The sequence below is a fragment of the Arvicola amphibius genome, chromosome 13, assembly GCF_903992535.2.
Source record: "Arvicola amphibius chromosome 13, mArvAmp1.2, whole genome shotgun sequence".
Taxonomy (NCBI): domain Eukaryota; kingdom Metazoa; phylum Chordata; class Mammalia; order Rodentia; family Cricetidae; genus Arvicola; species Arvicola amphibius.
Window position 1 is genome coordinate 71,380,003 of NC_052059.1, and position 25,824 is coordinate 71,405,826.

The following is a 25,824-nucleotide window of genomic DNA, read 5'->3' on the forward strand; positions in this document are numbered from 1 at the left end:
AGATACTTGTCTATCGAGTAGTCAATACCCAGCACTCAAAGAAGGAATGGCTGAGCTTAGGGGATATTGTAATAACAAATGAATCAAAGTCAGTTCTGAGATTTCAAGCTCAGGAGGTTCGTTTTCCTTTTGGGCTCTGTTCTCAGTAATGGACCACCTTCAGAGAATGTGGAGAGATCAAGCTTGGAGACTGGCTTAAATGTCACCTAGTAAAAGATGGTAATTGAACTCACCATCAGACAAGAAAGGACTTGACAAAATAAAACACCAGTGGAGAGCAGCTGAAATCCATGACTCTTTTTTGTTTTGGTTTGTTTTTTTGGGGTTTTGTTTTGTTTTGTTTTTAGTTTTTTTGAGACAGGTTTTCTCTGTAGCTTTGGAGCCTGTCCTGGAACTAGCTCTTGTAGACCAGGCTGGTCTCGAACTCACAGAGATCCGCCTGCCTCTGCCTCCCGAGTGCTGGGACTAAAGGTGTGCGCCACCGTGCCTGGCTAAGTCCATACTTTTTAAATTAGAATAGAGTGAGTGAACTGGAAAAAGAAGACATGAGTGAGTGTTACTTAGGAAGACAAGAAAGCTCTCCAAGGCTGGAGCTTGGGCACTCTCCTTCCCAAATCCTCCCAAACACCAAGGCCTGACGGGCTCAGCAGTCATGGCAGGCTCCTCACTTCTTCCACTCTCCTCCATCTTGTCTCCTAGACGTCTTAGAATCGCCAGACTTCCTGGTATCTTCGTAAAACAAAACAAAACAAAACAAAAAACCAAGCCCACTGCGTCTGTAGAGCAGCACTAGGCTTATGGGAGAATCGTATTCTTCAGCTGTTTATGCAGACAGGGGTCTGCTCTGTTCTTACTGCCCTGGGCAGCATGTAGCAGCAATCTTTTGCTCGTTCCCACTAGCCCAGCACTTTAAAGGTTTATTTTTATTTGCATGAGTGCTTCGCTCCCACATGTGTATGTGCCATGTGTGCAGTGTCCACAGAGCCCAGAAGAGGGCGTCAGATTCCCTGAAACTTAGCTCACTATTTCAATAACAAATCAGTACCAAACCAGTGAGGCCACCCTGGTGTCTCAGATCTAACCCTGAGGACGTTTCCTCAGCTCAGAAAGTGCAGGACTGTGCGCAGGACGCACTAAGTACCTGTCAGCCTTGCCTTCCCCACAACTGAGCAAGTGACTGTGGCAAGTGGGCCATGGGCATTTAACCCAATCTTCATTCTAGAAAGGTATGAGTGAAACAGGTCATTGTCAGTTATAATCCAGGACTGGAGAGGCCAGGAGAAGGGTCTCAAACTCCAGCCTGGCCTCTGCTATCTAACAGGGCTGCCCGAATCCTAGGTAGCCTCTGGAAGCCGCTCGGCTCTTCTCTTCCCTGAACGTCTTAGGTTGAGGCTTCTTACCCAGAGCCCTGTGTTCTTTTACATAGAGATTTTCATTGTGGTTTCTGATTTGGCCACCAGAGATCTTGATGACAAGCTACTTATGAGGCCTGGCTCCAGTTCCGTCCTTTCAAACCGAAATTGGCCAAACCGAGCCCTGGACCTTAGTACGTCATCTTTGTCATATACAGCACAGTCCGCCAGGAGACGCAACCCCCCGCCACGCACCCTTCATCCAATCAGCACAAACCACTCACGTGCTGGGACGCCATGGCCTGCAGAAGAAATCCTCAGAGGATCCCGAGTGTAGGTTTCAAAAGTAAAATTTCTGAAACTGGTAAAACTAGTCCCAATAGTTATGTGAATAGTAATAGAGAATGAGTTTGACTATAAGATTTAAGCTATGCCTGGAAACAAATACTCAAGTAGTCATACAATGAATTGTCTGTAGTTTAAGTCCAACTCATTTTTTTTAAGTTTTAGTGAAATACAAATACTGGATGAGATCATTCAGTTGATTCTGCTGAAATTTGATTTGTGAAATTTAAGGGAGGGGGAGAAAACTCTTTCCAAAATTGCTTACCCTTTTCTGAAAATCTAGGTGAGCACATTAGACTTAGCGACTTAATGACTGCATTCCTCATCTATTTGCTTGTGTTGTTACAACTTTGCTTTGCATCTCGGTTTTGCTGGTGGGCTCTGCAGTCCAGCGACTGCAGACACACTCTCTTCTCCCTCACCAATGCCCCTGGGTCGGAACAATCTGCTGCCACCTATTGGAACAGCTGAAGTAGAACGTCTGAGCAACATGGGGTCACAGAGGCCAACAGTAAGTCTCATTCATACAGCCTTCAGGTGTGTGCCCTGTAATCTCTTGGGCAGTGGTAGTTCTGCAGAGTTTATGGTGACCTTAATTCTTCTCTCAAAAATAAGCCTGGCTCTAGGCGGTGGCAGTGGGGTTGGAGCTGTCGGCAGCGGCTACCACCGCTGCTGATGTGGGACAGTGTTGATCTGGCGCTTGCACAGCAGCACCCCCCTCCCGCCACACCCACACATATACTGTTAGCTGTTTCTTCTCTGCAGAAAGTCCACGGTGACTCCAGCAGAGCTCGAAGTGCAGTGGTGGATGAGCCTAACCAGCAGCCCCAAGAGAGGCTCCTTTTACCTGTCTTCTCTAGACCCAACACAACTCAGTCATTTTTGGTAAAGTGCTTCCCATTTATTGCTCTTGGAGGGGGTTAACACAGCGTCTCAGATAGCCCATGCTGCTCTTGAGCTCCTAATCCTGCCTTCCACTCCCAAGTGCTGCAATCACAGCAGATAGCTACCTACCCAGCTCCTATTTGTCCTTGGTAGTTAGGGAAAGAATGGGGTAGGGTATAAGTTAGGCAAACTTAGGGCTTTATCTAGTGGTTTCATTAACTCTAAGGAAAACAGTTGGATGTTCTAATGATAAAAATACTAAGTGTTTCTCTTAAAATTTTCAGTTGTCCCCATTCTCACTTTTTTGGTAGTAAAATGCCCTTCTTCATAACCTGAACATCTTCAGCAACTTCCTCTGAGCATAAACACAATAAACTCCAGTGCACATCCAGTCAGCCTAGCTTCACTGTCTACTCTGCTCTGTGGAAAGTACTCCGAAAAGTGATGTCAGATTGAGGACCCGAGTCTAAGAAGACGCTTTCCCTGATGGGTGTCTGCGCACCTGCTAGCGCTTTTACTTTTACTTTTAAGGGAGTATCTGGTTGTTGTTGTTGTGTTTTTATTTTTTGAGATAGGGTTTCTCTGTGTAGCTTTAGAGCCTGTCCTGGAACTTGCTCTGTAGACCAGGCTGGCCTCAAATTTCATCCACCTGCCTCTGCCTCCCAATGGCTGGGATTAAAGACATGAACCTCTACAGCCAACTGAAGTAACTTTGAAATGTTTGAGTTTCATAAAGCTCAAACGTAAATGGGAAGTCTGATTCCATCTCATGATGATGTCATAGGTGTACTTCCCTCTCACCAAGTGTTGGCTCTAGAAATGGCATTCTCCTGGCAGCTGTGGTGTTGAAAACTGCAATCCCAACACAATGAAGGCAAAATAAAACATCCCTTTTGTCCAACTGCAACATTACACCATATGGATTATTTGTAAATGTTAAGATTTTCTTAAACACATATTAATAAAGTTATAGAACATGCAGTTCTTACAAGTTAGCAAATCGCATTGTGGGCATCTGGCTTGAAACTTTCTTCTTGGAATTTAACATAGTGACCCCGGGTTGGCAGGTGAGTTTTTCATTGTTTATGTCAAGGTTTTCATGTGTGGTTAGAGTGTAGGACATATGAATACTTGGTCCCTAGCAGTGGCGCTGTTTGGCAGTTTAGAAGTATGGCCTGGCTAGAGGAAGTATGCTATTGAGGGTGCGTGGGAGAGTTTGAAGTCTCCCACCGTTGCTAGCTAGATCTCTGGGCTTCCTGCTTGAAATTCAGATATGCACTCTTCAGCTGTTCCTGCTGCCATGCTTTCTGCCTCCCTGCCTCAGACTCACTAAACCCTTCCTTCTGTAAGTTGCCCTGGTTTATGAAAGCAGTAGAAAATTAGCTAATGCACTCTCTAAGCCTCAAACAACCATCTTTGAGGGAAGAAGCTGCATCCTAAGACATCTTTTCTTTTCTTTTAGCCAGACACACAGTACCGAAATTCCTGTGCATCTGAGTATCCTCACCAGGCCCGACCTGGCAGAGGGGCTGCAGGTACAGGTGGGGCTGCAGTTCTTGCTTTTGTCTTTGTTCTACACATCCTCCTTTCCTGCAGACTTTCTATATTTAGCTGTCCCTCATCTGTGTAAATCATCTTAGCATCGTTTTGGAAGATGGGTATAAAAGAAAGGCCTAAAAGCTCCAAATTTCTGTTGTTTTTTTAATACCAAGTAAACTAATCTTTAAGGTAAATTACTTTTTAAATAAAAAATTTGGGGGACTGGAAAAATGGCTCAGTGGTTAAGATTTGCTTCTTCCAGAAAACCCAAAGTTCCCAGCATCCATGTCAGGCAACTCACAACCACCTGTAAGTCCAGATCCAAGAGATCAGACTCCCTCTTCCCGCCCCCACCGGTATCTGCACATGTGTGGCATACACTCATAGGCACACACATATACCTAAGTTAAAAAAACTTTTTTAAAGCCTCCAATCTTGCTACATCAGCTACACTTTTAGTCAGCTATTACTTAGTTTTAACGCTTAGGTTAATGAAATGTGTGTCTTAGGTTCTTCAGCAACTAGGCTACAGTTCCTTTTTTTGTTTGGTTTTGCTTGGAGACAAGAGTCTCTACTGTTCCACCCTGACAGTTCTGGAACTCACTTTACAGACCACGCTGGCCTTGAACTCATGAAGATCCTCATACCTCTGCTTCCCAAGTGCTGAAAGGTATGTGCCACCAAGCCCAGCTTGCTTTCACTTCTTAGGCGATAGTTGTTTCTTCAGTAGACTATTCAAACATGGCTTTTAGTGCCTTGGTGAATGTGTACTTCGCAGTATTTACAGTCTCCAGTTTTAAAGTCCACTAGTAATTTGTGCAAAGGTCCCTAAGATATGAACTGTGATGTTCATTACCAAATATAAACTGTTGACTAATGTCACTCTGCAATTCTGTATCTGACAGGTCCTCAGTCACATGGGTCTACAAAACCTCAAAGCAGAGGTGGACCCATCTCTAGAACCAGGCAGTGACCAAAGGACAAGTGAGAACCCGCAAGGCTGCAGCAGACTGAGAACACATGGAGGGCTTCATGCACCAGTGCTCAGGCACCAGATAATGCACAGCTCCTACCAACAGCAGCTTGGTCCATCTTCAAGGGTTATCTTGGTACAACTGTCCGAGAAACACTAGCGTATGTGCCAAAGACTGCAAGGGCAAGTGTTCCGTGTCCAGTTACTGTCTTCTTTCAGCTATTCCACTGGGTAGGAGAGACTGTACCCAAAGACGTGACAATGAAAAACAGCCCCAAATCACTGCTCATGTTGTCTGCAACCAATCACCAGTCTGATTCTTGTAAAGTTCAGTGAGATTACATACACACGGACGATTCAGATCACTGGCTTCAGAATATTTCTACTTATATTAATTTCTAAAGAACTGCACTGTTTTACCATATTTTTAGAAGAAAGTACTGCCAAAAATCTGATACTCATGAAATAAATGTCATTCCTAAACTTTAAGTTATTACTTTTTTTTTTTTTTTTTTGGTTTTTCGAGACAAGCTTTCTGTTACTCTGGAGCCTGTCCTCAAACTCAGATGCACCTGCCTCTGCCTCCCACGTGCTGGGATTAAAGTGTGTGCCACCACCGCCCGGCTCTATCACATCTTAATTTTTGTGTGAATGCATGTGTGTGGGGCATACATATGTGGTCAGGACCACCTTCAAGGTGACTCCCATCTGAGTCAGGCTGAACTCAGACCATAGTCTCAGGACAGGTGCCTTACCTGCTGGGCCGTCTTGCCAGCCACACTTTCCTATCAGCACTGGTAAAAAGTCAGTTTCTTTCCTAGGACAGCCTCATATGCCTACTTCACATCAGGGGCTTTTGTGTGCGCATGTATGTGGGGGCCAGATGTTGCTGGGTACCTTTCTCGTTTCTCCATCTCATTTTTTAAGACAGGGTCTCTTGCTGAACTTGGAGCTCATGCACAACAGGGTTTTTTTTGGTCAGTGGCTGGGCTCCAAGCTCACTCTTCATGCTTGTGATGTGAGTACTCTACACTGAGCCAGTTCTCCATTCCAAGAGCATTGGAATCGAGAACATCTCAAGGGCACTAGAAATATGAAGGCGACTCTTTTGTTTTTTGAAGACAGGTTTTCTCTGTAGTTTTGAAGCCTGTCCTGGAACTTGCTCTGTAGACCAGGCTGGCCTCAAACTCAGAGATCCCTATGGTATTTATGGTATGTTATAAAAAAAGCTTGTCTGAAGATCAGAGTGCAGAGCTAAAACCCTGGGTAGCCATAGAGGCCGGGCAGTGGTGGCCCACACCTTTAACCCCAGCACTCGGTAGACAGAAGCAGCTCTCCTAAAGGTGATCCCGGCACTAGAAAGGTGGAGACAGGAGTGATATGGCTGGACAGAAAGAGAAATGTAAGGTGGGAGGAGACAGGAGCTCAGGGCAGTCTGAGGATTCACAGCGACAGGATCACCTCTTTGGTCTGAGCATTGGTAGAGGTAAGAACTCTCTAGTAGCTGGCTGCTCTACTTCTCTCTGACCCTTCACCCCTGATAACTAACTCTAAGTTTTTATTAAGAACAATTAGAATTAGTTTTACAGATGCACCTGCCTCTGCTTCCCAAATGTTAGGATTAAAGGCATGTGCCACCACCACCCAGCAAAAGTGACTTAAATTATTCCTAGTTCTTATGCCATCAATTAGATAATATGCTTCAGATATCCCACACTGGATCATATTTCAAATCAAAAGTTCTGGCGTGCTTGTGATCACAAAAAATGTGTGATGTATCTACCTTGAATTATAATGCCCTGTAGGAAGAGGCTCAGTTTCTGCATCAGTCAACAGCAGGACTTGAACAGTCACTACAAATACACCACATACTGTAGGAAATGCCTACCAACCCTGGGAAACCTGTTCTCACGAGTCTGCACAGTGAATCTAAGCAGCTGTGACTCTGAGTACCCTCAGGCCACTCGGCCGAGTTCCTCACCCTTTTCATGTGTATGTTCCCTAAAGTTAGTACTCATCCTTAAAAAAAAAAAAAAAAACCTGAGAATTGGCTGGGCCTTTAATCTCAGCACCGGAGAGGCAGAGGCAGGGAGAGCTCTGTGAGTTCAAGGCCAGCCTGGTCAACAGAGTGCCAAGACAGTCACAGCTACACAAAGAAACCCTGTCTAAACGAAAAATAACAACGAAAACAGATTGAAACACATCCACCAGACCTTTTAAGTTTTTCTTTATTTAGCCATATACAATCTTACAAAAAAAGTCTGCAGTAATATGAACACCCACTTCTCCTACCACAAGGACAGAAGACAAAAACCTAACGGTAGAACAGGAAGAGAATCTGTAGGATTACTGAAACAGCTGTTCAAGTATTCTGAGGGTGTCCTCTGTAGGTAGAGTATTTCTTTTTGTTACATTTTTTAAAATTTCACTTTACATTACCTCTGCAGTTCTCCCCCCCCCAACCCAGGGTAGAATATTTCTTAAGTGCATGCACATCAGCAGAAAACCCATGGAGGCAGATGTCGAATCCACCCTCCCCACCATCACCGCTACACCTCACACAGCGTCAGGTGAACTCTAGGGATGACTCCTGTCTGGCTTAGGCGATCCACGTATTTTAAGCAGGAAAAAACTCTCAAAAGGTTAGGCTAATACCTGCCTTCACCTTGTCTACCATGGCACCACTGACATATGAAGAGAAAAATTCTATTATTTCTTTTCCTTCTTGGGAGCCGTCCTTTTCCCTTTGGAAGGTTTGCAGTATTTTGCTTCCATCTGAGCCAGAAAATTGTCCATTTCCTTTTGCCGATCCTTTTGTCTGCTCTGTTTGAGAAGTTAAAATACATCTTTCAAAATGCAACACTGTCCAATGAGACCAAAGTATTTCATGGTTTGGAGGGTTTGGGGCCAAGGAAGCACTCCAGTGACTAATAATGGATACCGGCTTCCTTGGGAGTGGTAACAATATTCCAGAACCAGGGGAGACAGCTGTACAATGTGGAGGGGGAATATTACTTCATTGTACACATGGTACAAGTTATGTGTAATTACGCCTTTAAAGAAAACAAAAACAAAACACACTGGAATCCATTCCAAAGAGTATACACACACAAACAATAAGAGACCATGAGAGAAGCCTGCCACGTTTACCTGGATGAGTGCTTTCAGGTTATCCACTCCTTCCTGCAGCCCCAGCTCCTTTCTGGTCATCTCTGCCTCTTTAGCCTCTTCCTGAGCCTGAACAGAAACTTTCATCAGACTCCATGGCAACCAAGAAATAACAGATTTACACCTTTTTCCCTTAAAGAAAATGTTAAGCCAGGCAGCAGTGGTCCACACCTTTAATCCCAGCATTTCGGAGGCACGGATCTCTGTGAGTTCAAGGCTAGCCTGGTTTATAGAGCAAACTCCAGGGCAGCCAGGACTGTTAAACAGAGAAACCCTATTTCAAAAAACTTAAAAAGAAAAAGAAAAAAAAATGTTAAGACCCCTTCTAGAGCTGGGGATACATGAATAAAATCACACACGGTTTTCAATAGAAAGCAGCATGCACTTCTGGTTCTTGTAAGCCTTTCTGTTCTGTCCTAGAGAGCACAAGTAATCTAGCATCACAAACCATATGGTGACACAAAGGAAAACAATGTACTAGGTGGACTGGAGGGTCACATAGCCAGGAATGGCTTCAAAGGGTAGGCCAGGTATCAGACACTTCAAGATCTTTGTCTGAAACCCAATTTTGTACAGAGCACTGGTGGCAGTCTTGTGAACCATTGTGGTTCAAAGGCTTTCTCAAGCAGCAAGCCGGCTTAGTGGTTAGCAGCACTTCTTGCCCTTTGAGGACACGCCAGCATCAGGTTGCCTGCTGCTCCAGATCCTGGAAATCAACAGCCTCGTGGGCCTCTGTGAGCACCCATGCTCATGCGTACACAGTGCACCAGCAAACACGCACAAACACACATAAATTTAAAATGTTTTCTGAGTAGAGAAAACATTAGGAAATTCAGTTTTAGCTTTTTTTTTTTAACTTGACTTCAAAGCTGCCTTCACTTAACAAAATATGCCAAAATACCACAAGAACATCTAAAGGCAGTAACTGTAATAATATGTGGCCCTCATCAGACAGAGGTCTGATCTCCAAAATATACAAAGAACTCAAGAAATTGGACACCAAAAGATCACATAATCCAATAAAAAAAAAATGGAGTACAGACCTAAACAGAGAATTCTCAACAGAGGAATCTAAAATGGCTGAAAGACACTTAAGGAAAGTTCAACATCCTTAGTCATCAAAGAAATCCAAATCAAAACAATTCTGAGATTCCATTTTACACCTGTAAGAATGGCCAAGATCAAAAACACTGATGACAACTTATGCTGGAGAGGTTGTGGGGAAAAGGGAACACTTCTGCATTACTGGTGGGAATGAAAGCTGGTACAAATCCTTTGGATGTCAGTGTGGCGATTTCTCTGAAAATTAGGAAACAACCTTCCTCAAGAGCCAGTAATACCACTTTTGGGTATATATCCAAAGGATGCTCAATCGTGCCACAAGGACATGTGCTCAACTATGTTCATAGCAGCTTTGTTTGTCATAGCCAGAACCTGGAAACAACCTAAATGTCCCTCGACCGAAGAATGGATAAGGAAAATGTGGTACATTTACACAATGGAGTACTACATAGCAGAAAAAAATAACGACAGCTTGAATTTTGCAGGCAAATGGATGGAGATAGAAAACATTATTTTGAGTGAGGTAACCCAGACACAGAAAGACAACTATCACATGTACTCATTCATAGGTGGTTTTTAAACATAAAGCAAAGAAAGCCAGCCTACAAACCATAATCCCAGAGAACTTAGACAACAATGAGGACACTAAGAGAGACATATATGGATCTAATCTACATGGGAAGTAGAAAGTAGAAAAAGGCAAGATCTCCTGAGTAAATTGGGAGCATGGGGACCTTGGGGGAGGATTGAAAGAGGGAGGGGAGAGGCAGGGAGGGGAGCAAAGAAAAATGTAGAGCTCAATAAATATCAATAAAAAAATTTTTTAAAAAATAATACATGGCCCTAACTCCTTGTAAAAATTTCTAATTAGCAAAGAACTTTACTAATGGGAATAATAATAAATTGGATCTTGTTATTCCAGAACAAAAACAAGCTTTGTTTTCCTCTCACCTCTCAAATGCAGCATCTCCTAAATCCCCTCACTGGTAGGCAGTTTTCAAACTGTCTTTCCGCCATCAAGTTTCTCAAACTAAAATTGCATGTTCGAGTACAGCTGTCCCAGTTTTACCTAGAAAATGATTAAAACGACTAGCGCGGAGAGCACGACACAACACAACGGTGCCTTCTCATTTCTTCCCTCCGAGCAACAGAATCGGCAGTCTCTTATTCCAGTAAAGCAGGCCCTAAACTCACCCCATACACAAAGGTCAGTTTTTCTCTGCAATTCCATGCATCCAAAAGCTCCAGCTCTTTGCCCATCTACTTGAGCCACACAGAAGACAACTCAAGTGCCCACCAGACCCCTAAAATCTTAAATTGCCTGCTCCCAGGAAGCTCTCGCTGTGAAAGCAAAGATGAAGCAGCTGTTGCTTTAATAGCAGTCCAAGGTCGCTTTTCCAAAGAGTACAAACACAGATGCTCTACCTTGAATTCCTATGCTATCATTTGTAACAACCCTGGCTTAATCACAAGTCCCAATCCTCAGCTCTCAGCAGTCAAGTGTTTCTGTCTGAGTGGGCAGAAAGACTCACTCCAAGCGTGCTTTAAAAAAAAAAAAAAAAAAAAAAAAGAGCAGATGGGGTCTGGAGAGACCACTCAGGGATTACACAGAGACCAGACCAGAAGGGTCAAATCCCTAGAAGCCGAAGTCATAGACAGTTGTGAAGCACCTGACTTTGGTGCTGGAAATCAACTTGGGCCTCTCTGTAAGAGCAGTGTATGTCCAGAATCATCTCTCCTGCCCCTTAGTTTACAATTTTTAATAACCATATGCATTTATAGAATTTTAAAAAATCAATCTTTGTTTTTCTCTGCCTCTTCTGAGCCATTTTGGAGACTTAATTTGGGGGCTACCACATACAAGACAAGCAATCCAGCACCAGCCTGACCTCAGAAGCGGTCATCTCTTCCGTTAGCCTCGGTGCTCCAGGACCACCACACTCCAACACCTTCTCTCTGTCCACCAATCACATGAGGACCACAGCCTCTGTCATGTAACCAGGCTCCAAACATTTCCTTCCCTAAGACAGCAAAGCTACAAGCACTGCCCCATGTGAAGTGTTTCAGAAGCACTTTAGGGTGATTTCAAACAATCTATAAAGTAAAATCATTTTCAGCATAACATACGGGGGGGGGGGGAGGGGAAGCAAAAACCAGGGTTTTCCTCATGATCTGCCAAGCCTGCTAGATGAGTGCCAGGTGAGCCCCGTGTCAGCAGTCCTGATTCCCATCGTCGTTAATATTCCACAATCCCTTTCTGGAGCAGCTGAGATATGCTACGAATAGCATTCAGACTTACCCTCCTTTTCCTTGCATTCATCTTTTGTTTAGACTCTTTGACAAAGGCATTGTACGATGGGACCTCCTTAGCATCAATTGCTTGTTGAATGATGTTCCTTAGCCTGGGTTCGTCTGTGTATTGCACACAAAGCACAGACTCCATGATCTGATCCATGTCGCCCTTGAAGTCCAGATAGGCCTGCTTAATATCGGCTAGCTCTTCTTCTGAACCTTTGTACGTCTCTTCAAAAGCTTGAATGTCTTCTAGCGATATCTAATAACAAAGAAGATCGCTTTAACTTCGAGGACTGTACTTATGAACTGGACGGTGGAGTTAATCAAAGCCCTGTTACCTTTTTAAAGAGTAACCTCCAATACACATCCCAGTCCCGGTCTTGGTTGAGGCCACCAGAGTCCTCGTCCACTGTCCCCTGTTCATCGTACACTGCTCTCTGCTCCTTGTCACTCAGGATCGCATAGACTCTTCCCAAGATCTGCAGGCAAAGAGCATCCAAAAGTCACCCTGAACCTCCCGCTGACACCGTGCGGCTAGAAAGGCTTAAAAATTCCAGGCCGGGGATCAGCAGTGCGCTGTACCGGGGATGGTGTCGCCGCGGAGCGGGAGGAGTTCGGGTGGCCGTCCGGACGCGGGCCCACATACCTGGAAGCGGCGGGTGGCGTCCTCTTTCTGATCCTCGTCTACGCGGTCGGGGTGCACTTGCAGGGACACCTTGTGGTAGCCGCGTCGGACCTCGCTGTCGGAAGCCTCACGCCGCACGCCCAGCACCCGGTAGAGGTCGGCGGTGCCGAACACCTGCTCACAGAGCTCCAGCAGCCCCATGGCCGGGAAAGGACGGCTCCGCCAACGCCGAGGAAATCCGTCCACAGCCGCTCCGCAGCCCCGCGGCCTCTACCCACCCACCGCCTTTTTCCCGCCCAAAACCTTGGTCGTTGCGTCACAGGCGGTGCACCGGGGGCGGGGCCAGCGCGCTTTACGGCAGCCGCAAATCTCGCCAGCCAAAATGCGGCCCTCTGCGTGCGTGGAGAGCCTCGTCTGGTGAGGAAGCACGCCCGCCCCGCTTCTCACGCCAGCACTCCTTCCTGCCCCGAAATCTGCCTCCAGGATTCTTACACAGAAGCTCACTCAATGACACGTGAAAACATTTAGTAGTTTCCCAATAGAAAGCGGTTACTCAGCCATACCTGATGACCCCCAGCACAGAACCCATCAAGTTGTCTTCTGACCTCCACACACACAAATCACATAAAATAAGTAAATGTAATACGAATGGTCATGTATTTGCGTTGAGAAATTTAACATGCTCAACCCAAAGGTTAAAGTAATGTGTTTTTTTTTTTTAAGATTCTCGAAACAGAACTATACAGGCTCAAATGACATCATCTGGGATGAATCCCTCAATCCTTGACACAGGAGAAAACCTGTGTCAAACAAAACGCACAAAGCAAGTTTTTAAGGACACCTTTTATCAGTCAGGCAGTGGTGGCACACACCTTTAGTTCCAGAACTTGGGTGGCAGAGGCAGGCGTATCTCTGTGAATTTGAGGTCAGCCTGGTCTACAGGACCAGTTCCAGGGCAGCCAGAGCTTTTACACAGAGAAATCATGTCTTGAAAAAACAAAAAATACCTTCTCTATTCCAGGCAGGACCATATATATTAGACAGCACAGAACTAATTCTACTTGCCTGCTCCAGTCACCTGACACTTTTGGTGGACATAATATTGACTCAACCTCTCATTTTAAACATTTCAGTGGTTTCTCAGCTTTTCCCATGCCTCATATCTAATAATCAAAGACAACTAAAGGCAGTCCCTCTCTATCTATTCTCAAAGACCCCTCATGCCAACTGAAGGAAAACTAGCAGGCACATTGGAGAGCCTCAGTCTCAGAAAGTGCATTTGCTAGTAGATGTTTCTAGAACCCAGATAAGACAAGTCAGAGCATGAGCAGACCTTGGAACCTTCCAGTACTTTAGCCTTACTCTAAATTTGAAGCCTACACTATCCAGCTTGTGAAAAACAAGTGATTATGTGAAGGAGACCCCCCCCCCATGCACAGCAGAAGCTCCCTCCAGACTCAGGATTAGGCACAAACCACACCCAAACATCTATTTTCCAGAAAGATCCTTTATTATGTGGGAAGAAAAGTTAAAGTGGCTGCTTTCTGACTCAGGCAGCAAACAGCAGCAAATGACCTTGAGAGAAATGGAGAGGTCTGTGTGAGGATTGCCGTGGATATACTGACTGGGCGTGTTAGTTGGGTAAACCAAAGGGGGCTTTTGATTGCTGAACTTTAACACTGGGATAGCCGGACCTGTTAGTCTCAGGAGGATGAGGTAGCCAAATAAGGAAGAAATGCTGGTGGCTAACTTTAGGGATTTGATCTAATGGTTTTTAGCAAGGTAGAGGGAACTGGGAGAAGGGCAAGGCCTGCCAGAGCTACATGCTCGAGTAGGCCAGTGTCCCTTCAACAAGTAATTCATGCTAATAGCTATATAATCCTATTGTTCTGGTGAAGCAGATTTGATTTCATAAGCCTCTCATTTACATACCAACCTCAGGATGCCTAAGCACAACACTTCTATCACTGACTTTCTTCTGTTTATGTGTGTGTGTGAGTTAGGTGGGCATGTGCCTGCTACAGCACACGTTTGGAAGCCAGAGGAAGACCTCAGCTGTCAACTTTACTTTGGACCTTTCTTGAGACAGGGTGGCCTCCTTTGTTTGTCCACTGTGCACACCAGCTGGCCTGTGTCTGGAGATTCCTTTGTCTTTCCGTCCCATCCATGTTCCTGTAGGATGCTGCTATTGCAGACTCTTCCACTTCCTGATCTGAACTCAGGACCGCAGAACTACATGGCAAAGCACTTTCCCCCGGAGCCATCTCCACAGAAAAGCCCTATCACTGCTTTCCCTCATATGGGCAACAACATGTGTAGGAAGACTTTGTAGGACATATGGAGTCTATAAAAGTTTCCTGCTCTTGAGGTACAGCCTCTCTCCTCATCTGTGAACATGGATATAATTGACCTAGAGTTGTAATACTTGAATACACAAGTAATTTCTCAGTACAGAGCCGGCTATACGAAGGGGCTTTGTATTAGCTTCCTTCTAACTACTCTCTTAAAAGGTAGCAGCGCACACCTTTAAGCCCAGCATTTATTTGGCAGGCAGAGGCAGGCAGATCTCTCTGAGTTCCAGGACAACCTGAACTGTCACAAAGAGAAAGCCTAGCTCTAAAAAACAAAAACAAAACAAACAAAAGGTAGGTTATTAAAACCCCAAAGCAATTTTAACAACCCGTCTGTGTAAACCTGGGATCATATGTCAAGAAAACAATAAATCTTCACCAATACAAACAATAAACAGGTAACTTCTTGAGCTTTGGGATGATCCCAAGTGATAAAGGAATCATTTGGGCCAGGCAATAGTAGCTCTACCTGTAACCCCAGCAGGCAGGAGAGAGGGTCAAGAGGCTGCACGCTAAAGGCCAGTCTGGTCTATGTATCACATATAACAAGCTCTACACCAGCCAGGGTTGCAGAACAAGACCCTGTCTTAAAGAAAGCCTTTGAATGGGCAAAGCACATTCTAGTTGAGGGCTTTGAAGCAGGAAAGGGCTAAAAGGCAGCAGATCATAAAACTGCCCATGTGACCAGGGCCTAATCCCAAAACCAAACCTCCCCACACCCACTGACTCACAGGTAAGGCAGGAGGCCTAGCAGGTATCATACACCCAGCTCTAATGTCAGACAACAAACTTCTGACTGATCCCTGCTCAGGCTACGTTGGAAGACTGGGACTTGAAAACCTCCATTTATTGATCCTCAAACCCAACACAAAGCTCTGCGCAAGAGCTGTGAAGGCCCCTTGACCTTGCAGCCACAACTGTGTGCACTGACGTCAGCTTGCTTCTGTTTCTCCAGGCTCTGATTCTGTTTTCTGGGACGCTAAGAGGACTTCTTGAGCTCTCTTCCTCCGAAGTCTCTCAGCATTTGTAATCATCATCGGATGCAGGGGGTAAAAGCCAGAAAGACCTAAAAGCAGCAGGATTTTCTCTGTAATATTGCACATGCCAATGTTTCCCAGAACTAAGATGCAACGCCTGACCCGCGGCACAGACAAGAAATAGGCCAAGCCTACTGTCTGCTTCCTAACACTGCTCTCCTTACTTTAAAGGGGAAAAAAAGGAAACTGACAGGCACCCAAGACACACTAGCTCCATTTTTATCCCCACAACATCCCAGTCACTCCAAGTGTTCTAAAAAAACTGGCAATTACATCACCACAGCTTTCTCCTGTCCGGAGCAGCATGGATGGAGTGAAAATCATACTTTGTTTCTATTATCCTAGAGCTGACTCCGGTATGAAAACCTCTTAAATTATCTAAGCTCAGAGATGTTTTACCCAGAAGTTTCTCCATAGGCTTAGAGAGGTGAGCCCCACAGCCAATCCAATGCCGGATCCGGTCCAGGTTGAGGGCAACCAGTTTTTCTCCATTACTGTTGGGCAGCGGATCGTAGGAGCCCAACTGCTCCACAAAGCGGCCATCCCTGGGGCACTTGTTGTGAGCAGCCACGATGCGGTAAAAGGGCCGGTTGGTGCAGCCACCCAAGGCGAGGCGGATGGTTAGGTGGCCCCCACGGTACGCTTTGCAGAGAAAGGTTGCTGTAGAGAAATAACTGGTTAGGACGCAAAAACAGAAGACACAAAATAAGTCATATACGGTGAAGGCCCAATTCCTCTTTCTCCTGCAATGTTCTCACTTCCAATCTATTCCGTCCGGCTTAGGTACCAACTTATCTGTAAAACTTTCCCCCTTCAACATTCCATCTCGGACACACCTCCATACCTGCCATTTACTAGGTTGCGACCTTGTACCCTTAGCTACCTCATCTGCAAAACGACTACTACGACAATTTTTAGGAAAAACTGAGAAGAGAGTTCGGGAGCGGGGGAGCACGCCTTTAAGCACAGCACATTTGGGGGCAGAGACAAACTATGATTTTGCTGTCTATGAGTTCGAAGCCAGCCTGTCTTTACCTAGTGAGTTCTAGGCTAGCCAGTGCTACCCAGTGAGACCCTGTCTAAAAACAAAGTGGACTGAGGCGATACTGCACTGTAAGGCAGTGCTGCCGCTCCTAACCCGGGTCCCCGCTTCCCGCACGCGCCCCAAAGCCCAGCGCACTCACTAAGGTGGACCATGGCGCAGCGACGCGTGTCCCCGCGGCTGTCCTCTCCGCATAGACCAGCGGCACACAGCCTGAAGCCTGGAGGAGCGCCCCAAGCGGCCTCGCACGCACCTTCAATATCCGGAGCCCACTGCGGAAGCGGTTGGCCGCTCGCCCCACCTCTTCCGCTTTCTCTTTCTGCGTCTACCGGAAGACAACAAGGCGACCCAGACCCTGACTTCCTTAAATGACGCGGAAGAGCTGTGTTTGTAGGCGTGGAGCTGCTCGTGGGGCTGTCATTGGCGTGATTTCCTGCGGCAGTCGGGGGAGTATTGCGAGACTGCGGGTGTGGTCTGCAGGGGTGCTGCGGAGATTCCCACCCTGGTTAGGGCGGGTGGGGTCCCACCGGAGAGCCCGGGCGGTCCGGACACAGCAGGGGATGAAGTTGGCTTTCCTTTCCTCAGGAAGACTTCATAAAGGACTGAGCGATGAGCAGGATTAAAAATAATTCATTCTGTTTATTAATATGACTTTCACTTTCAAACCTCGTATTCTCCCACCCTCACAGAAGAAATCACTCCATTGAAAAATAAGGTGGGTGGGGAGTCGGGCGGTGGTGGCTCACGCAGAGGCAGGTAGATCTCATGAGTTCAAGACCAGCCCTGGTCTACAGAGCTAGTTCCAGGACAGCCAGGACTGTTACACAGAGAACCCCTGCCTCGAAATAAATGCTAAACAACTAAATAAATAAAGGGGGAGAGGGCTTTAATTTCTCCCCTTTACTGCAACGTGTTCTAAGAAATTAAGGGTATGATTTCTTTGTCCTCTCAAGACCTAGAATTACGGCTTCACTAGTGAATTTTGCATCTCTGATCACAATGGTGTATAAAAGCCACTCCTGATTTACATCCATGAAGATACTGGTTGATTTAAAGAAATTAGTGTGTCTGTATTAAAGACGTTTTTTTCAGCGCTCCCAAAAGGCTTAGCCCCAAGAATATCCTCTTCTCTCTTACCGAGTGATGTAGCACGACAGTGTTCTAAGCTCACCTTTGAAGATGATGCCTTCATTGCCAAGCCCCAGTAGCTGAAGCTGGTCAAGAACCTTGACAATTGATGATAAGCTTTCATCAGAAATTGTAATGGTCACACCATTATGCCATATAGCTACCCACAAAATATATTTATTAATTAGTTACATAATTATATAAACATATGAAATATATAAGACTCAAAAAACAACACTGATAAATTTGAGTTTTCCTTTTTAATTGTGATCTGATTATAGTTAACAGATAAGGGGGGAAGAGGTCAGGTTTCATCTAGTGACAATTTGGGAAGGAAGATGAGATGCTTGTGGTCCATATTGAATATCCATTTTTAAGGATGTCAGAAAGATGGATCTCCAAAGCCAACCATTTCCTGAACGGTGTGGATTTCTGTAAGCAGAGCCTCATCTTTGAGTTTCAGCTGCAGAAACAAGATGGGGAAACTGCAGGTAACTCCAACACCATGAAGCTTTGAAAAACCCTAATTTGTGAGGCTCCAAATTTGCAGGGATAGAATGGGCTTTTCCTATATTCTCAATACCATGGGAGCTCCCTTAAAGACTTAGAATGTTGTGTTATTTTCATAGGTGTATGTTTCCCTCAGCGGAAATCCATCAAGCACCGGGGCTCACAATCTACATTCTGGGTCTTACAGCCATCTGCCGCATACCTTCATTGTGTACTTGTAGGCCTGCTCAGCTTCCAGCTGTCGTCCAACCTGAAAGAAACACACAGAACATGTGAGTTAATGATTACTAAGCATAATCATTTCAAGGAGGGACTGCCTAAGATTGACATTTCCATTGTCATCAGTACAGTGACCAAATCCAGAGCTAATCAAACTTGGGTTATTATGTGTTAACAGCCATCTTACCTTTCTTTCTTAGTTGGGCCCTTGCCTGTTCCCTGAAAGGGCTTTGTGAAGGGACAATAAGAAACACTTACTTTCAGACAGACCAGAGTCAGATAAGCCCATACTTCAGCGTTGTAGTTATTCAGTGCATTGGCTTCGGAGAGAGCGTCCTCAGCCTCGCTGAGCTCCTCCAGCTTGGCAGAGAGGGAGAGAGAAGAGACACAGTCCAGAGTGCTTTTCACTTAAGCCAACTAGAGTCAGCTTGGGTGGAACCACTACACAGCCAGTAGATGTCCATGACCTATACCAGTGCTCTTCCAAACAAAACCTCAAAACCCTGGAGTAACATGCAGCATATATTTTACATGTTCTTATATAATTTCATAACTATTAATAGGTATTATCCTCCCCATGATAAAGTAACTCTTCTTTTTTATCTATTTTGTTTTAAAATTATTTATTTAGAGACTGGGCTTTCCTGTGTAGAGAGACTCTCAGCAGGACTGGCATGATGAAACGCATGTAGTCCAGACTGGCCTTGAAACTGAAACTATCCTTCTTCAGCTGACCAGGCATTGGGACTATAGGCATGAGCCACCAGTCCTATTCTGAAAGCCAGGCAGCAGTGGTGCCCTCAGAAGGCAGAGGCTAAGGCCAGCCTGGTTGACAGAGCGAGTTCTGGGACAAGTAGGACTGCACAGAGAAGCCCTGACTTGAAAAACAAACAACGCAAAGAGAGAGAGAGCGAGTTTCTAAGCCCAAGGAAAGATGAAGGGTCAGCAGCCTTTCAGTCACGGCCCTGTTTCGCCCTACTCGTCAGGGCTCTCGGGCGTTGATTATTCGGTCACTCTACATTTGTAGAGTGCTTGATGCTGGGAAAAAAACGTGTGCGCGTATACCGCACCCTACCGTCAAAGACCTCACTGGTAGACAAAAAACAAAAAAAGCAAAAAATAAATGAAAAATAAAATACATAAACAGTTCCATTACAAAATAAAAATAAATATTTCTATAGTAAAAGCACACTTGCGATCTAGAAGTGGAACAAAGAGAAACAGCATCAGATCTACCCTAACACCGAAGACTAGCCTCAGAGAGGAAACATCACTCCTGTGAACCGTGAAGTTTGTTAGACACACAAGGTCAGGAGAGATAAAGGGACTATCTACAAAGGTGTGGGGCTTGACTGAGTACACCATGCATATAAAACTATCTTCTTTTATTTTTCCGAGACAGAGTCTCTCTGCAGCCCTGGCTGGCCTTCACCCCATAGAGAACTACTTTCCTCTGCCTCTACTTCTACCTCCTGAATGATGGAAGGTGCTGTCCCAGCCTCAAGGCAGGGACTCTGGACATGATAGACATCAACAGCCTCACAGCCTTGGTGGAAAACATCTGTCTACAACCCCAGCACTGGGTGGGTAAGGGGAAAAGATGAGGAGTTTAAGGACATTTTTGGCTAAACAGTGAGTTTGAGGCCACCCTAGGTACATGAGAATCCCATCCCTGGCACTGGGCAGGACGGGACTTAGTCTGCTGACCATGTTAGCAGATTTGCAGATGAACTGCGCCATGTCTAACAGGTGCTTTGAAAGATGCAGAGGAAAGAAATGCTGAGGCAAGGATGAAGACAACGGTCACCTAAAGTTAGTGACCGCCAAAGCAGGGGAGAGTAGAAGGCATTTTCTTCTCTTTACAGACTAACAATATTTTAAACTGTCCATGATAAAAAGCTAAAAGAAAACATTGACCCCGTAGCTGGTTGTGTAGCCCTGTGAGCTCACTTTGGTCTATTTATATCTCAGATTTCTCAGGCTAGGTTTGCCTAAGATTTTTTTTTTTTTTTTTTTTTTTTCGTTTTTTTTCATCTAGTTTAATTTTATTTCATGTGTATTGGTGTTTTGTCTGCATTCATTGGATCCCCTGGACTTGTACTTACAGACATTGGGCTGCCATGTGGGTGCCAGGAATTGAACCCAGGTCCTCTGAAAGAGCAGGCAATGCTCTTTTCTCTTTCTTTTCTTTTCTTTCTTTCTTTCTTTCTTTCTTTCTTTCTTTCTTTCTTTCTTTCCTTCTTTTTGTTGTTGTTGTTTTTTCAAGACAGTGTTTCTCTGTGTAACAGCCCTAACTATCCTGGAACTAGCTCTGTAGACCAGGCTGGCCTTGAATTCACAAAGATCTGCCTGCCTCTGCCTCCTGAGTCCTGGCATAAAAGGCGTGCGCCACCACTGCCTGGCCTTATGATAATTTTGAAGACTTATTTTCATTAGAGTAGACTGCCATTCCACCATCATTACAACTCCTACCCCACCCCACCCCACAGTATGCTCGGAGGACCAAGGAATCAGGGCCTGGTATTCAGACTCTGTTTTCTTACCCTGTAACAGGCAATTCCTAGTCCTAACCAGGTCAGGCATGAAGGCGATCTCTTACAGGCTTGCATGTAGGTTCTCTTTGCCTTTTCATACTGTTGAAAGAAAGCACCATTAAATTTCAGACACCATGTTGTAAGGTAACTGTTATCTTCTTGACAGTTTTGCTCCAGAATATTCTCAAATTGAGTGACTCCTTGGATTATATTTTCTTTCTTTTATTTTTCCTTTTTTTGGGGGGTGTGCTTTTCAAGATAGGGTTTCTCTGTAGCTTTGGAGCCTGGAACCCACTCTGTAGACCAGACTGGCTTGAACTCACGGAGATCCGCCTGTCTCGGCCTCCCCAGTGCTGGAATTAAAGGTGTGCACCACCACTGCCCTACTGGATTATATTTTCAGGGCTCCTTTAGAGGAGCTGATGCAAGAGGACTGAGAGAGATGAGGAAGCCAAAATGAAAGGTCAAAGGGTGAGAACCTGGGAGCAGATCTGAAGACGAGAGAGGGACTTAGGCTGGACATTCTGGCCAGGCACAGTGCTCATCTGGATTCTGTCTAGACTTTATGGACTAAATCTTTTCCCTTGGAAGTGGCATCATGTGGAAGGATGATAGACACTGAGCCTCTGGTCCCTCCGAGAACCTGGTCTCCTATCAGAAAAGTCTAAATGTGCCACAGAAGATATTTAGAGAAATTCAAAGATCCAACTTCCATTCAGATGCAAAGTCTATATTCCAGCTACTCAGTGTCTAAGAGCCGAGAGAAGAGGATTAGTTGAGCCCAAAAGTTCAAAGGCAGTCTTGGAACATAGTAAGACTCCATCTCTTTTCTTTTAGTGTGGGTGAAGCTGAGACAGGTATAGTGAGATACTATTTGTGGCTTAATAAATAAAGTGTGCCATACTAGTCAGCCATACAAGCCAGGCAGTGGGTGCACACACCTTTAATCCCAGCAGCCACACTAGTTAACCATAGAGGCTGGGTGGGGGTGGTGCACGCCTTTAATCTCAGCACTAGAGAAGAATATAAAATGGGAAGAGACAGGTCTCAGGCTCAGTCTTCAGTCTGAGGACTCGTGGAGACAGAATCTAGAATCTCCCATTTCAGTCTGAGGTAGAGGTGAGAACCAGTGGCTGGCTGTTTTGCTTTTCTGATCCTCATCTTGAACCCAAATATCTGTCTCTGGGTTTTTAATAGTCATGCAACAGGGTCTTATGCTGTAAGGAGGGCTGCTTGTTCATTTCCAGCTGCTCAGCCCCAAAATGATCACACAGAAACTATATTATTTAAAACACTGCTTGGCCCATTAGCTCTAGCTTCTTATTTGCTAACTCTTACATCTTAATTTAACCCATCTCCATTAATCTGTGCATCGCCATGAGGTTGTGGCCTACCTGCAAAGTTTCAGCATGTCTGTCTCTGTTGGAGGCTCCATGGCTTCTGTCTGACTCTGCCTCCTTTCTCCCAGCATTCAGTTTAGTTTTTCCCCACCTAGCTCTGTTTTTCTATAGCTCTGCTATAAGCCCAAAGCAGTTCCTTTATTTATCAGTGGTAATCACAGCACACAGAGGGAAATCCCACATCAGTCTCATAGCCCAGACTGGCCTCAAGCTTGCTGTGTAGCCCAGGATGACCCTTCAATGTCTGATTCTCCAACCTCTACCTTCTGAAACCTGAAATTCCAAGGATGTGCCACCACACCCAGTTTTATTTGATCCGAAGGCTGTATTCATGATAGACATGCATTCAACCAACTGCACTAAGTCCCTAGACCATTGTCTCTTTTTTGTTGTTTGAGACAAGACCTCAGTATTTTCCCCAGGGTGACTTCAAAGTTCTGTGCTCAAGCAATCCTGTGATCTAAGCCCTTGAGCCCTGGGACCATAGGTACACACTGCCACACTCAGCAAGACCCTGTCTGTCTCTTTACAAAATGAAACTTCCAAAAGAAGTACGACCCAGTGGCTTATTTCTTGCCTTGTATCCACAGCTGACCTTGAATATTTAATCTAGGAACTGGTTGCTTAGTAACTATAAAGTCAGTAGTGCCTTGAAGATGCAGCTTGCAATGACATCAGAAAGAAAATGTCAGCCAGGCAGTGGTGGCGCATGCCCTTAATCCCAGCGCTAATAAGGCAGAGGCAGGAGGATCTTTGTGAGTTCAAGGCCAGCCTGGTCTACAAGAGCTAGTTCCAGCCAGGACAGGCTCCAAAGCTACAAGAAACCCTGTCTCGAGAAAGAGAGAGAGAGAGAGAGAGAGAGAGAGAGAGAGAGAGAGAGAGAGAGAGAGAGAGAGAGAGAATGTCTCATTTACTTCACTGCAGCAGGGCTGTGAATTCTCTCAGCCCTGGCTCAGCCTTCCTGTGTGCCTTGTCCAGCACTGTGACGTCATGTTCCTGTTGGTTAATATAGTAAATAAAAACTGACATTTATGGGTGAAGAAGGAAAAGGAATGAAGACAAAACAACCATCGAGCCATCGCTCCAGCCCCACAACTTAGTTTTTACACTCTGATTTTTAAAAACTTGCTTAATCTTTAAAGCTCCTCTTAAATTACAGCTCACAATACCCATATGACGCTATCCAGACTGATCTCTGGAGAAGCCCACGCCCATTTTGGATGTGTATTGCTTTTACGTCAGTTTTACTCCCTCCTCTCCCAAACGTGTTTAGCTAAATGGTGTGTTATTCTGTATCTCTACTTAATAAATTTCAGAACTTCTTTCTGACGTGTCCTGAGTTCTTTTCTGCAGGGTAGATTTACCAAAATGAAGGTCCCTAAAAAACAGGTGGGGTGGGAGGACAGAGGACGGGTTGCTCTTCGGGTTGCTCTAGGTTTCTCCATCGCCCCGGACAGATCCTGGGTCATGGCTTCCCAGCCTTCTCTCTCCGTTACCTCCTTCTCCTCCAGGTAGATGTGTCCCAGGCGTAGGAAGATGAAGTGCATCTCAGAAGCGTCAACAACAAAACTGATAGTTCGCTCATAGCATGCCTTGGCCTCTGCATGGTCTCCGCTCAGAAAATAGAGATGGCCCTTCACACCCCAGACGTTAGGGTTCTGAGGAAGCAGAGAACATGCAGGGTGACTGGTAGTTAAGTCTCTAATGAATTTTATTTAACATTTAAAGTTAGATTGGTACATTTCTCTTTTTTGTTTGTTTGTTTGTTTGTTTGTTTGTTTTTTCGAGACAGGGTTTCTCTGTGTATCCCTGGCTGACCTGGCTGTCCTGGAACTCAAAACTCGCTCTGTAGACCAGGCTGACCTCAAACTCACAGAGATTTGCCCGCCTCTGCAGTGCTGGGGTTAAAAGTACAGTGCCATCATCACACGGTCTCCTCAGCACTTCCTTTCTCCAAGAGCACACACAGAAAGAGCTGTGTTTGTCATGCTAGGGGGTAACACCCTAGGTCTGTCCTCATTTTCTGATTCCTCAAAGCCATTTGCTCTTCAGGGGTGACTATTAAGACAAACACTCAGCTGTAATCAGGATAATCCTATTTGGAGCAAATAGAAGTCTAGAAACTTGAAATAATGAGAAATTTCTGCTAAATGCCCACTTTATCTATTCTCTTTACCTTTTGTAAAACTCATGCTCACTTAAGAAAAAAACCACAAATGTAAATGTTACACACACACACACACACACACACGCACACACGCACGCACGCGCAAACACACACATCAGAACTCTCTCCATGGTATGGTACCACTACTCTGTTTTGAGACAGTCTCCTCATGCTGCCTGTGCCCTTCTCAAACTTCTGGGCTCAAGCCCAGTAGCTGCTGAGACCCACTCTATTGTGCCTGTTCACACCCCTCCTCCCATTCAAGAGGCTTTATCTAGGAAAATCAGTACCAGATAGTCCATGTGGGCTGCTTGCTGAAGGTACTCCTCTGTCTTAGCAAAGTCCTTCTTGAGAAGATGTGTCTGGGCCAGAACCAAATAATATTCACAACTGGGTCCTCCTTGAGGGCACAGCAGCTCATGTGCCAGCACTCTGTGCACAAACTGCAAGGAAACCCAATGATCAAGAACATAAAAATGACTACATGTGTTAGCCGCATAGCTTTACAGGAAACAGTTGAGTAAAATGAGCATCTTTAGTGGCAAAGGGACAAGAGCAAATCATAAGCATTCAGTACTTCATGTTCTAGTAACAGCTATTCAGTCAGTAAATATCAACATTTTCAAGTGAACACCCTGCAGCACTGCACAGTGCTAGACTAGCCCTGGTAGCCACCAGACTGGGAGTTAGACCCTGCAGCACTGCACGGTGCTAGCCCTGGTGTATGTAGACTATATGTACTGAGTACAGGAAAAGGCTTCAGTTGTCTGCTTACAGGACGTAACATTTTCAAACTGTTGACATTTTAGGGAAACTTATAGTGAGGCAAGCCCCACCTCTCTGAAATGCTAAGACTTGGAATTTCACAAACATAAATACCTGCTTTTGCCACACCACTAAACATCTATGCTTACCAGTGCATCTGAGGCTCTTTCCCCCACCTCCTCAATTTAAATGACCTGCAAATCTGGTGCAGTCAGATGTGCTTGCAAAGCACAAGTGGAGCCTCCTCAGTTTTTGCAGTCCATTCTTAGTGTTTCAGCCCTTGATACAGAAGCCTGTTAGCTCTACCTGCTGTGGGTACTCTGACAGGGGGAGATGGGATTTACTCACTGAGGAGAGAGCCTGTTTCTACTGGGAAGACTCCCCTGTGTGAAAGGCTCTTGTTTAATGTGGTCCAACCCATCCTTTC

General features: G+C 45.3%; 4 protein-coding genes and 1 long non-coding RNA gene across 17 annotated transcripts in view; 2 read left to right on the forward strand and 3 right to left on the reverse strand.

Annotated features, from left to right (window-relative positions):
* The window catches only part of Fam149b1 (family with sequence similarity 149 member B1), a 46,725-nt gene extending 41,142 nt beyond the window's left edge, over window positions 1-5,583 (forward strand). For 5 of the 12 annotated variants that reach the window (XM_038309625.1, XM_038309631.1, XM_038309634.1 and 2 more), the window contains 4 exons: window positions 1,461-1,685; window positions 2,085-2,208; window positions 2,463-2,582; window positions 5,027-5,583. In XM_038309625.1, coding sequence (XP_038165553.1) covers window positions 1,461-1,685; window positions 2,085-2,208; window positions 2,463-2,582; window positions 5,027-5,254 — 697 coding nt within the window. In that variant the 3' untranslated portion in view covers window positions 5,255-5,583. Of the gene's footprint in view, window positions 1-1,460; window positions 1,686-2,084; window positions 2,209-2,462; window positions 2,583-4,044; window positions 4,124-4,732; window positions 4,792-5,026 lie in introns of all 12 variants that reach the window. The other 7 variants (XM_038309633.1, XM_038309636.1, XM_038309628.1 and 4 more) reach the window with 6 other exon arrangements.
* A 1,721-nt stretch (window positions 5,584-7,304) lies between these two features.
* Dnajc9 (DnaJ heat shock protein family (Hsp40) member C9) lies at window positions 7,305-12,553 on the reverse strand. The gene is made up of 5 exons (XM_038309638.1): window positions 12,266-12,553; window positions 11,958-12,098; window positions 11,624-11,878; window positions 8,245-8,331; window positions 7,305-7,917 (listed from the first exon to the last, which is right to left on the reverse strand). The coding sequence occupies exons 1-5, from the start codon at window positions 12,443-12,445 to the stop codon at window positions 7,804-7,806; spliced, it is 777 nt and encodes a 258-aa protein (XP_038165566.1). The 5' UTR covers window positions 12,446-12,553; the 3' UTR covers window positions 7,305-7,803.
* Window positions 12,554-15,427: 2,874 nt separating this feature from the next.
* On the reverse strand, window positions 15,428-16,971 carry Mrps16 (mitochondrial ribosomal protein S16). Of its 2 annotated transcripts, none has more exons than XM_038310077.2 (3): window positions 16,817-16,971; window positions 16,032-16,292; window positions 15,428-15,661 (listed from the first exon to the last, which is right to left on the reverse strand). In XM_038310077.2, exons 1-3 carry the CDS (start codon window positions 16,827-16,829, stop codon window positions 15,528-15,530), a joined length of 408 nt encoding a protein of 135 aa, XP_038166005.1. In that variant the 5' UTR covers window positions 16,830-16,971; the 3' UTR covers window positions 15,428-15,527. The 2 variants fall into 2 exon arrangements, with proteins under 2 accessions (XP_038166005.1, XP_038166004.1); XM_038310076.2 differs by having other exon boundaries at window positions 16,032-16,306; window positions 16,817-16,963.
* Window positions 16,972-17,009: 38 nt separating this feature from the next.
* Window positions 17,010-20,641, forward strand: LOC119800058. Its single transcript, XR_005282974.1, has 4 exons — window positions 17,010-17,389; window positions 18,181-18,293; window positions 18,432-18,584; window positions 19,934-20,641. It is a non-coding gene; the product is annotated as an uncharacterized LOC119800058 (long non-coding RNA).
* Cfap70 (cilia and flagella associated protein 70) overlaps window positions 18,066-25,824 on the reverse strand; it is a 68,785-nt gene continuing 61,026 nt past the window's right edge. The window contains exons 24-29 of the mRNA XM_038310075.1: window positions 24,923-25,075; window positions 23,962-24,123; window positions 21,075-21,164; window positions 18,790-18,891; window positions 18,515-18,562; window positions 18,066-18,265 (exon numbers count right to left, since the gene is read on the reverse strand). Of these exons, the coding sequence (XP_038166003.1) occupies window positions 18,185-18,265; window positions 18,515-18,562; window positions 18,790-18,891; window positions 21,075-21,164; window positions 23,962-24,123; window positions 24,923-25,075 (636 nt within the window). The 3' untranslated portion in view covers window positions 18,066-18,184. The remainder of the gene's footprint in view (window positions 18,266-18,514; window positions 18,563-18,789; window positions 18,892-21,074; window positions 21,165-23,961; window positions 24,124-24,922; window positions 25,076-25,824) is intronic.